A 12,620-nucleotide genomic window follows, 5' to 3' on the forward strand; every position below is an offset into this window, starting at 1 on the left:
CGTGAGTTCGGTTCCCGGTACCGGAGAAAAACAAAAAAAAAAAAAAAAAAAAAAAAAATTCTATGCATGCTAACTCATCGTTCTCAGTGCAAATAAAGACTTCAGGTTTTAAATTGTGCACATATTTAATTAAAACACAATGGTGAGGTATCTTTCTACTCTAGTGAGAGAGTTGAGGAAAGGAAACTGTCACCATTAAATGCATTTCATGATTGTTTTCAGAAGGTTTCAAGACTACTGATGCATGTGTATGTTCAGATGTTCATGGCCTGGATGACCAGCCTGTAAACAGCCTTACAGAAATAGAGGAGTGATCACTTTCTGGGGGAGAGAGTATTTACTAGGTGTGGCTTCAGTATTTCTGATTCTAGCTCTCTGATTCCTTCAGACTTGATGCTGGACCACAGATTAGTCACTTAAATGCAAAGTGACTTTTATACCCAGGCAGAGACTCATTACTTCTTTCCATCCCCACCCTATTTAATGTTGATTATTATTAATGTTTATTAGAGGCCTCTTGCTTCCTGACGGTAGGCACTGTTATTTTCATATCTATCAATGAGGTCTGTAAGCTCAATTTAAATAAGTAGCACAAGTCAGTGGTTTTCACGGTGGGCTCTGGATCTGCCAGATCAGTATCACCTGTGAAGTTGTTGGAACTGCAACGATACTCTGTTCCTTGCCGGACCTAGAGAATCAGACAAGCACGCAGGGCCTGGAAACAGATGTGCCTTTGAAAACTACTGCTTATAGCCGTGTCTCTATAAAGTAAAGATTCTTTGTTAAATAAAAGCCTTTAAGAAGAGTTTATTTCTGCATCGTACCTTGCTCTATATTTCTCCTGTTGTTAATATTCCATAATCACGAGATTACATTGTCAGCACTTGTTCTGGGCCAGGTGCATACTAAGTCAAACACTATAAAGATTACTTCACGTAAGCTTCTAGTACTCCTACAGTTTGGTACAATTATCATTTCCAGTTTACAGGTGACAATTAGACATTAGAAAGAATATGATGGGTAAGATCATACAGCTATGAACTAGATGATTTAGAATTCTGAAATGCTCTGGGCCATTGGTGGTGAACCTATGGAGCACATGGTGCAGTAGGCTGTTTATTATGATTGAAAGCTCTAAAAGCTTTGCCATCACTGCTTTAGGGCTACTACATTTTATATTTTAATCATTCAACTTCAGTAGAGCATGAAATAAAGTGCTTTAATTCAACAGCACATTTCCACAAGTCAAAATGCTATTTACAGCAGGTAACGGAATGTGTAAATATGCCAACAAAACTAATATGGCATAAAACATCTACTCCCACTCTATCTTCCTTCTCTACAAAATTACAAAGTACTAGACACAAATAGAATTAAAATCTGTCTGAATATGTCCCACTGCTGGCCCAGCTGTGAGACTTTAGTCAATTCCCTTCACAACCACAGGATCAATAAATTTAAAACAAATTCTTTGAATAGTATTGGATTTGCTTCTACATCAAGAAACTAATGACAGTGCATACAGGTACCAGCTCATTCCCTCCCAAGTGTTCCCTGTTTTGCATAAAGGGGATTATGCCAATGGTGACCCCAAATAGCTGCCCACCTTGCAATGGGAAGTAATAAACCCCATTCATGATGAGTCTGTACCATCCTCTCTCTGCTTGGACTGATAAATCTACAAGCTGTACTGGGGGAGGTACACTTAAAGTAACAAAACAAAAAACAATCAGGTTTACAGTCCTTGCCTCCCAAATTCTAGCTGTTTCCATACATAGAGAACTTGTGTCTAGAAAGCTTGAGAATATATCTGCATTGAAGAATAATTATGGATAGCAGAATTCTCAAGACCAATCTTCCCTCTACTAGTCACATTATATTCCTAAGGGTCCTTTCTGGCCATGTGGGTACCAGGGTTTCGCACTAGGATGAAGTGATTAAAGTTGGGTTTTTAGTTTGTAAAAGAGTAAATTATAACCCATACATGGCATAAAAGATACTTGGGGTCACTGCTGTTTTATAGACTCTAAATTCCCCTATTTTTAGATGTTACCCCTTCATACATGATAGTAAAATATATCAAATATATGCAACACATTAAAGTATGTGCTCAGTATTAGTGTTTGTAAATATATAGTGTACATACCAAGGATGTATTTTTTTTAATGTTTCATATACTTTTTTGTTTGGTTGGTTGTTTTGAAACAGGGTCTTACTTTGTAGTGCAGGATGGCCTTGAACTCACTATGTATCCCAGGCTTTCCTCACAGGGATTATACTTTCTAATGTAAAAAATTTTTGGAAATGTTAAAAACTTTGCCTATTAGTAACATGTTTAATCTATGCTGTGAATTATTCCTCAGTACTGATCATGCACACCCAATAATTACTAGGTAAAAATCTGAATTTTCCCCCAAATTACTGTCAAATTAATAGACATTCTATGAAGACTAGAATTAACAATAAAGTTGGCACAATATTAAGATAGAAAACTTATTTAAAATTTAATTGATTTTTTTTCCTTTTTATTTGTCTTTTTAATTTTAAAGAGAGTAGTAAAAAAAAAAAAAAAGAACAATAGCAGCATACCAATTATTTGTCTTTTTCAGCTTAGAGCCAATACTAAAAAGTTTAAGGTCTTACCCACTTATATTGGACCTATGGTTTCTAAAGCACCAGGTGGACTAAAGGCCACCGCAGCTGGGGCTGCTGATCTGGTCAAATGGAGAATGCAGCCTCAGCTCTCCACTTTGACGTTATTATTCCGGCCCTCATAGCCTCTGGCAAATAACATGGCTAAAGGAACATTGCCATGCAGGATGCAGCCATGCTTTAAAATAAAGAACAGGACATAAAATAAAATATTTCCTTCTCTTTACCTTGAGAATTGAGATTTGGCAAATGCAGTGGGTTGGATTCAGGCATTTTGTCCAGACATGGAAACATCAGAGTTGCTTCTGGTTCTGGGGACTTTGGCTTTACCACCTGGACCGTGGGCAACAGACATAAACATTGTAAGCACTGTCTATTAATAAATGCACAGGTGAAAGAAAATGTAAGGATCCAATACAGAAATAAGCTCAAACATTTAATTTTTAAATAGTATATTTTTGCCCATTCCCTAAAGCCCATTTATGCTTTCCAATAACAACAGAGAGCTCAATTTTTCAAGGAAATCAAGTGAGCATAATAATGTGTTCACCATTTTTCTCTACACTCAGAAGACAAATGTCCATCTTCAGAATAAAATATCACTCCGTGGTTTTCTTACTGATTAGTCACACATTTTTCTCTGGTACCGCACAATACTGAATTTATGATGTCAGGAAATGAGATGTTTCACATACAATGACTTTAAAAACTATTACTCTGTAAAGTGCTAAACACTAAAGTAATATTCCCTTTAACGAACATCATTCTGAACATACTACTCAACTCCCCACAAATGTATGCAAAGCGTATTAAAGATAATACACTTTGCCTGTTGACAAAGAAGCATTATAAATAACCATTATCAAACAATGCCCTTCAAGAGGTTTTGAGGCTTGTTAGGTTACTTGTTCTCATCATAAATAGTTCTAAAATTACAGTCTTTAACAATTCTTATGTTTACTTTGTAAAATGGATTTTTCTTATTATTGTCATTTAATTTTGTTTCTCCTTATCTAATGGACCTTTCTAGAATCGCTCCTCCCTGGGCGTGTTGCATCTGATCAACCTACTGCTAAAGACCAGATTACCAGACTTACTTAAACAATGTCTAAATAATAGTAGGCTCTGAACACAGGTGTAAATAAAGAACATGGTGCTGCTATCAGTTCCCATATTCTTAGCTTCTCTCAGGACTATATTGTGATTTCATTCTCTGGCTGGTTACTGTGTTCCTGACTGATCAATGTGATAGCTAATGATCTCAGTGTGAGTGAGACTATAGAACACTTATTTCATAACAAGCTGCTCTGTGATTTGGTTCTCATGACAAATTAATGTTAGGATTTCTTCTGCATAGATTTTTCTACAGTAATAATATATTCAACCCTAAAAGAACCCTGAAGAAAATAGAATCTCCTCATCCAGCATACTGAGGTCAACCAGATGTCCAAATGAAGTGCAGTCAAACATACAACTAAACTAGGGTCTAGTCTTACCAAAGTTGGCAACTATCAAATCTTAACCTCTTGTACATTTCGTTTTGGTGAGGTTTACAAAAACATGGTTCAGATCATTCCTGGCTATATATGAAACAGTTAAAGGTCAGCAGAAACGCTCAGAATGACCACTATGTAAAGAGGTCAGCCTGTACTGGTGGGAGCTTTGTTTTACAAAGGTAACACCCTCAAGGGAAATCAGAGAAAAAAAGCTGTTGTAACCACTGTGGTCACCTTATCTAAGTACTAGCTATAAGGAAGGGAGAAAGGGGAGAAATTCATGGGTTGCAAGTGAGAAAGGTACTTACCTCAAAAACCAAAATTCTGTTTGCTCATCAACTAGCAGAATTTCTTAACCTGGAGTCCTCAGAACACAATTCAGTGGCTGTATGTACAGTACTCAAAACCCCTGATACCAGGGACAACCTGGGAATCCTGTGTATTTTATTTTATGTTTAAAAATGTCATTTTGACCATTATGTTTACCAGATGGCCAAAGGGCCCAAAACAGAACAGAATAGAACTGGAACCAAACCAAACCAAACCAACAACACACATGAGGACTCCTGAAAATAATATTTTCCATAGTGGGGCAGATGGGACACTGGTGGTTTGGAGGTAGTTTATACTAATGAGGGGACACCGTGGGGAATGCCACTGAATATGTTTTGCTTATGGTATTCATTTTGATCAATTAAAACAACATTCGAGGAATGAGTTTTCAAGAATAATAAATACTGGCTAAAATCCTACCACCACTAACTTACTATCTGACTTACAGTTTAAGTCCCCTTTACCAATCTCCAGACTATTCTTTAATTTTCAATGGATAACAGTGGGGAACAGCTGGGGTCTGAAATACCCAAAAAACATCCAAGCAAAAGAAATTCTCAAGGATCTACCAAAACACATCACTCTCAGTTCTATAAGGCCAGGGGCTATGTCATAGCCTCTGTTAAATATCTAGTACCCAAGTATGGTACCCAGCATGCAGTAGGTAACAGTGAATTACTGGCTGAATAAATGATGGATGAACTGGAGCTAAACAATAAAATTTTCACTTTAAAGTCAAGTCCAAATTTAGGCTTGACTTTTAAGTGAAGTACCACCACATACAGGGTGCCGGTTGTACAAGGCAGAGGGTCTCCTTCCTTGCGGTCCATCAGAATTACATGGAAGTTTTTTAAAAATACAGATGCCTTGGCTCCGTCTCCAGAGATTTTCATTTGTTTCGTTCAGAGTGGGCCTGGCAGTTTTTAAATTCAGAGGGTAGCCAAGGCTGAGACTCACTGGGATAACTGATGAAGACTTTTAGACTCAGTAACTGGAAACAAACCAAACTAACATAAACGAGACGAGACTCTAAACACGAACAAAATTTACTAAAAACAAGGGTTTAAAAGTCATTATATCAGGATAATAATTTTCTAAGCTTTTTGCTATGCAAATGTAAGGCATCAGGAGTGTCATTGCTAAAAAGCACGTAAATATTGGGAATAAAATATTTAGTAAACTGTCAGGTTAAAAAATAAATAAGCAAGTTGCCATACTGCAAACTAAAACCTAAGTGTAAGGCTTTGCAACTTATATTTATATTACACTTTTCCTTCAGATGGGTTGAATTTTTCAAAATTGAAAGTTTTCAACATGAGTTTTTAAAGATGTTGAAAGAATATATACCAAATACCACTAATAAAGTGGCTTATTCTCTTTCTTTTGCTATGTGTTTGCATACTTTAAAAATATATTTATATATATTACACACTTGATATATTTACTATATATTTATATGTCTCTACATATCTTTCTATACATTTAAAATTTTTACAGTGAACATGTAGTGCATTTGTGTTAGGAAGAAATACAGATTAAAGGCTGGGAAACAGATTAGTAGAGAAATAAATCTTCACTATTAACAACTGCGCTGGCTGCGGCCAGTTCCAGCACAAAGCCACGTTAGCTTTTGGGGCAACTGCTTTGCTGCACTGTGTACTTCACCTTTTGAGACAGCACCAACTCCACCTTTCCACTCATCTCATTTTCTGGTTTCTTCCGGTCTTTCTCTTCTGGCACATCGGTCTTTAGCTGAGGGTTGGAGGAGAACTCCACCAGGGCCACGGTCGGGCTGCATCGAGTCACAGTTGTCGTAAAATGCTGTGACTCTGAAAGGGAGTCACATCCAGAAGCAGAAAAAAGAAAAAGGAAATCATACAAAAGACCACTGTCCTGCAAAGCCACAAGGAGCCTCCACGAGGTGTGATCAAAACTTATGGCAAGTGTTTCAATTTTTAAAATTTAATACAGTAAGAGACACACTGCCTTTTACCCCTCTCAAAACACGGCTCCTCCTCACTTGAACACACTTATCCCACCATTTGGGCCACTTTCTGAAACAGTTCTAAGAGTCCTTTTACATCTTTAGTTGTGCTGCTGTGGCTGTCGGGATGCCCTGACTTGATGCAAAGCGGTTACCTTTCGGGGTCATTTTGACTTTGAGGAAGAGAAATCACATAGAAGCTGCACAGTGCAAGATCCAGTGAGTAAGGTGGACGAGGCCTCACTGTGATGCTTTTACAAGCCTGCCTTCCTGCTGGATGGCCCTCAGCGCAGCGCTCACTGGGTATTTCTGATCACAGCTCATATAGACACTTACGAAAGATGACATCCAGAACTGCTTCAGAAAGTGGAAAGAACAATGGGGTACATGTGTTTGAAAGAAGGGGGAATTTTTTGAGAGGGATGAATGGCAATTATATTTCATTGTAATAAATTTAAACTTTTTGAAATTTACACATTCACTGTACTTTTGGATCACACCTCATGGTCCATGCCCACCCCCAGCAGTAAAAAGCCGGATTACAGTGATGACAGAAAAGCCCAAAATGTGGGAATTCTCCAAGCTCTTTCGCAATAGTATAAAACAAGTAGCAATGACAGCACATTAAATAGCCAAGAAGAAGAGCAGAAGTCATTAATAGAGTTGCAGTTTACATCTGAACAACACTAGGTGACAAAAGAGAACACACAGAGATGATGTCTGTCCCCAGGACTGGCACCAGCCTGACTCTCCCTTCTGTGTCTGAATGTGCCTCTTTAACATCACATTTCTCCATGGAATGTGTTAAGGATGGGGACAGATGTACATAATGCAATGAAAACTAACTGCTCTCTGATCAGTAATCAGTCTGCTGAAGAGAAAGTGGAAAAGTCACCAGAAAGAGGGCATATCAAAATGTGGAGGCACAGTTTTTCAAAAATGCTATTATTTTCAGTACTGAAATTTAACTTATTTTAAAGCACCATGAAAGAATAATTTGGTATTAAACAGGTTTTATGGTCAGCAAAAGAAGAAATATATTTAAAAATACTGATAAAATTTCACAAAAAATTGAGGAATAAGAATTTAGGGAATAAACAATCCTTCTCTAAAAAATGGGTACAGCATATTCATATTTACCATTCAGGTTTGTGGCATTACTTTATTCTTTCAAATAATTCACCAACCTTCTCATTTCAGCATCTATTGTTATGATATATTATTGACGTATCTCTTATCTATTGTGGTTACAGTGGGTCAAAAGATGACGTTCAGTTGTAGAATTATTTGTATGAGAAATGCAATTTTTATGATGATGGAGATATGCTTGCAAGAGGAAGCGGGCATATCTCCAAGAGAAGACACTCAGTTATCTGTGCAGCAAAAAGCCTGGGCTATTTTTATAGCAACAGGGAATCATGGTCAGAATTCCCCCCAGCAGCCTCCAGGTGGCAGCACTAGCACACTGCTCACAGTAACTCGGGAGGAAAAAGTTCTTGACTCTTCATTGTATCTCAAGAGTTATCATGTTTTACCCTCAAACTAGTCTGTTAGGAAACAAACCTGATGAAGCAAGCTCTGCATTCCCTTTTCTTGCTTTTTCGCCATCACTTTCATCCTCTTGGGTGTTCGGTTCAGTTTCCTCAGCGGTTGCCTGAAAGAGAATTTCCCCCCCTTGAATGTAGTACTCCTTTGCAAGTTCTAAAAAGACAAAGGATTTGCGCTTAGTAGTAACTTTCAGGCCAACGAGCAGGTTTCCCACGTGACTTCACTCTTCGGGTTTCCTGGGCAGCCTTACTAGGGTGTCTGTGGGCCTGGGAAGGAGATGTTATATGAAGGGGGACAAGAAGACGCTCACGTCCCTCTCCCCAACCCTCCTTCTTCTTTTTTTCCCCACAACCGAAGTATGGAAAGCGCGGTTTCCTCTCACCCGCTCCTCAAGGCCTCCCCACTTGACTTAGAGTGATAGCACTAGGGAGGCGGGTGCTCTGTTTGGGTCCTAAGGTTACAGGTACCCTCTCACAGGCCTTCCTTGGGCATAGCTGCCTGCGGCTCTTAACACTGTGGGTTTTATTCTGGAAACGCTCTTCTTTCCTGGGCTCCCAGTGACATCTATCTGGAATGCTAACTCTCTTTTCTTCCCTATTCTACTTTCCCTGGTTCTTACTCCTCTTCTTCTCAACAAAACATAGGTTATCCCTAGAAATTTAATTGGTTCCTATTTGCTCCACTTGTGCCAAATCACCCTCAAATGTATCAATTATTCCATGGGCCCATCATGACGTTCTCAATCCATCTATGACTCATGTTTTCATCTCCAGCACTGAGAGTTTATTAAAGCTCCAGGTCCGTGTAACTGACCATCAAGATCATGCTAAGTGGCGACAGTCAACTGCTAATCCCTCCTCCAAATTGGAAATTTCAGTTGATGGCACCAGTTTTTCCCATCACAAGAATCAAACTTTGAAGTGATCTCTGATTCCTACCTCAGGAGTATTCATCCTGTGCCAACGCCCCACCAAGTTTGTAACACAGTAGTTCTCATATTGATCTCTCCCTTCCATTTCTACGGCTGGGACCCGAAGTTTGCTTTTGTTCCTTTGTTCTTCCGCAAAGGGTGGTCTCTCATTCAGAGCTCGCTATCTAATCCACTTGGCACATCAGTGTCAGGATCACCTCTCTCAGTAGTTCCCCAACTTATCACTTTTACACTTGTGTTCCTCTCTCTCAGGACCTCACCTGTAGCAACTTGTATGCTTGATGAATTTATAATGCTAAAAATTTTAGAGCAACATAGATGTCCAACAACAGGAAATAGTTGAATGAATTCCTTACATCCATAAAAGGAACTATTACACAAACCATAGAAGGATAGGATGGTGAGCCAGTTGAGGGTGTAGCTCAGTGGATGAGCGGTTTTCAACTGTGTGCATAGTCTGGTGTCTACACAAGTAAGATTACCGCTGGATGCAGTGGCACATGCATGTTAACCTAGCTACTTGAAAGGTGAGGCAGACTGCAAGTTCAAGGCCAGCCTTGACAACTTAGCAAGACTTTCAAAAGAAAATTTTTAAAAAGGGTTAAGGGTGTAGCTCAGTGGCGGAGCAGTTAACTAGCATGTATGAGAACCTGAATCCAACCCCTAGCACTGCAAAATGGAAACAAAACCCTAAAAGATTATATTATATATGTCTATACACATATAGTTGTACCTGCTAATGTGTGTATTAAAATGTATGTAATGTAAAAAGACAGTAAGGACACACAAAATGTCAACAGTGATTATTTTTAAGGTTGAGTTTTTCCTTCTCTGTGTATATTTTATACATTTTGAAATGTTTTACAATGATTATGTATTGCTTCCATAATCAAAAAACAAAATCTGTAATTTTATTGGGAGCCAATTGACTTTGGAACTAAGCCCCAAATTCTTTGTGATATTATCCTAGTTGCTTGATAAAAAATAATTAAAAGTTTAAATTAAATACTAGCTAATGCCTTGACAACCAAAAAGAATGAGTCAATGACTAATGTGTTTTTTAGTAGAAATTTCCTGTAAAGGACTAAAGTTAAATTCATAAAGTATATATGAAATATTTCACAAATTTTGAAAGGTTTTCAGATAAAGAGTAAAGTTGGTTTCAGAAAAGGCATTATTAAATACTTTGTAAAATATTACCATAGGTTCTCAAAAGGCTATAGATTCATTGACCTCTCATAAATATATAACTTAATCCATAGATCAAATCAAAATTTGCTTCTCTAGTCACCAAAATAAAAGATCTTTAAAGTAAATGCATTGACAGAAGCCAACATTGAATTTTCAAAGACAGAAATAGTTTAAGCAACAACCTCCAAACTTCTAGAAGATTTTACAATAGCACCCAGTGGGAAAAAATGTGATTTTTCTTTTGGAAGGTGGGATATTTTGAAATCTTCATAATCTGATGGGAATTTCCTAGCAGTGGATAACTGTATGTCAATTCTGGATAAATGTAACATTAAGTTAAAAAGTACTGTTAAGATCCTAGGCAGGAAATAAGAATCATGTTATTATTTAATCGATTTTATAATTTTTAATATAACAATAAGACTGAATTGAATCCCTTTAAGAGACCTAATGAGTGAAAATAATTAGTCTTTTTAAATTATACGTGTGTGTGCGCGCACATTGACATTCCACGAGCCACTGAAGACCAACCAGTTTAGCATTACAAAAGAATGTCATCTAGTTTTATTTAAAGTGCACACATATAAAAAATTAATACCTGATAGTGGTTTGTTTTATAATATTAAAGTACAAAAAAAAAAAACACAGGAAAAAATTAAATAGTGGCAGAAATACAGATTTTGAGCTTTCTTCCCCAAATGGATTAGATTATAGAAAACTATCTGAGGCTGGGAAGCAAATTTGCAGTTAAATATTGATGAATGGTCCTCTAGGGAACACTGGTGTTTCCAATTACTAGAAATAACTATAAAAAGGGCAAAGACTCTGCAGCCTAAAAATGAACAAAGACATGAACATAGTTTATTAAATCTAGGAAGCCATCAATTTTAAATTGTATTATTGTAGGTACTACTAAGAAAGAACACATACTTTCTGATAAAAGTGATACACTATTGAGTGTAAGAGAAATCTTGATTAAGAGAGGTTAAAATGTGGAAAGTTGCCACTTGGACTCCATAACATAAGATAATCCATGAAGCCCTTTAGACATAATGCAAACAAGACAAGATGCTCAGCAGTAACTACTTCACTAAGGGTTATTTTACTAGTATACCACATTCTAGTAAAGTTTATGTATGTGTGACTAATGGAGAAATTCTACTTTTAAGAATTCTCGCATTTCTAAATATATTTCCACACAGCTCAATACTCAGATACTGAGCTCTGGTCCACCCAGTTTATCTTACTTTGAAATGATGGTTTAAAGCGTCCTGGCATTCAGTGTGGTAAAATGATAGCAGCATTAGCAGTAACTATGAAGAATACTTACTGTATTTACCAAGTGTCAGCCCAATGGGACACCTGACAGAGATGACTTCACTCAGTCCTTAGAGTGAGCATAAAGACAGTACCAATATGGTTGCCATTGTACAGGTGAGGAAACTGAGACCTAAGAGATCAAGTGACTTTCCCAGGGTCACACTGCTAGTACACAGAGGAGGGTGGAGCACTGCCCAGGCTGATAACCCCCAAGCTGTATCTCCTGGGTGTGGACTCAAACCCATCACTGTCTCAGTATTTTTCTCCTCGCCGAGACACAATACCTGACACCCACAGTTTAAAGGAGGAGAGGTTCAATTTAGCTCAGGGTTTTAGAGGTTTCAATCCATAGTTAGCTGGCCCTGAGGCAGGAAGGGGATGGTGGAAATCATGGGGAGGAAATCTACTCATGTCATGGCAGCCAGGAAGCCGAGAGAAGCCAGCAGCCAGGGAAGGAGATGACCCTCCAGGTCACACCCCCAGCGGCCCGTCTCTTCTAACCAGGCCCTGCCTCCTAACGGCACCCTCAGCCTCTAAACTCACCAATGCATAAATCCACCAGTGAGCACAGTGCCCCCATGATCCAAGCTCCAAACACAGGAGGTTTTCAGAAGATACAGCAACTTCTAAGAGGTTCCCCAGTAACCAGAGGTTCTGATTCATGCGAAGCATGAAGTAGCTGAGAGTTTCAAGTTTATTGCTGAAATTATTCACACTGCCTTTTCTAGTCCCCTTCCTTCCTCTACTTCTCATTCATTCTGCGAAAGAGTGGAACTCCTTGGAATCCTTCAGGGTAGACTGCAACTTAATTGGATCCATTTCCCAGGATTGCTTAACTCAAATGCCCTCTACCCCCATCAACTCTCTCCCAAATTCTGAGTGGGAGGGACCAGATATATAATTCATGCTAGGAGAACAAATATTTTCCTAGTGTGCATTATTTATGGAACTCCTACTCTCAAGCTTAGTTTAAATGCACACCATCACCCAAAGCAAGGCTACTACTATCAAAAGATTCAGGACATATTAAGAGAAGAAGCAAGCAACAACAAAATTTGAGTAAGATGCACCCATTTTAAAACACAATATACCTGGAGCAAAAGAAGGAATACAGGGAACCAAGGGAAGCAGGGAGGACACGTAAAAAGAACTGAGGTGTGTTATA

At 38.2% G+C, this 12,620-nt stretch overlaps 1 protein-coding gene across 3 annotated transcripts in view; it reads right to left on the reverse strand.

Annotated features, from left to right (window-relative positions):
• The window catches only part of Limch1 (LIM and calponin homology domains 1), a gene marked incomplete at its 5' end in the record, with an annotated part of 320,988 nt that overhangs the window by 29,539 nt on the left and 278,829 nt on the right, over window positions 1-12,620 (reverse strand). For all 3 annotated transcript variants that reach the window (XM_013518053.1, XM_005391930.2, XM_005391928.2), the window contains 3 exon segments: window positions 2,880-2,985; window positions 6,147-6,310; window positions 8,029-8,119. In XM_013518053.1, coding sequence (XP_013373507.1) covers window positions 2,880-2,985; window positions 6,147-6,310; window positions 8,029-8,119 — 361 coding nt within the window.

The sequence above is a fragment of the Chinchilla lanigera genome, unplaced genomic scaffold (genome assembly GCF_000276665.1).
Source record: "Chinchilla lanigera isolate Chin_1 unplaced genomic scaffold, ChiLan1.0 scaffold00042, whole genome shotgun sequence".
NCBI lineage: Eukaryota > Metazoa > Chordata > Mammalia > Rodentia > Chinchillidae > Chinchilla > Chinchilla lanigera.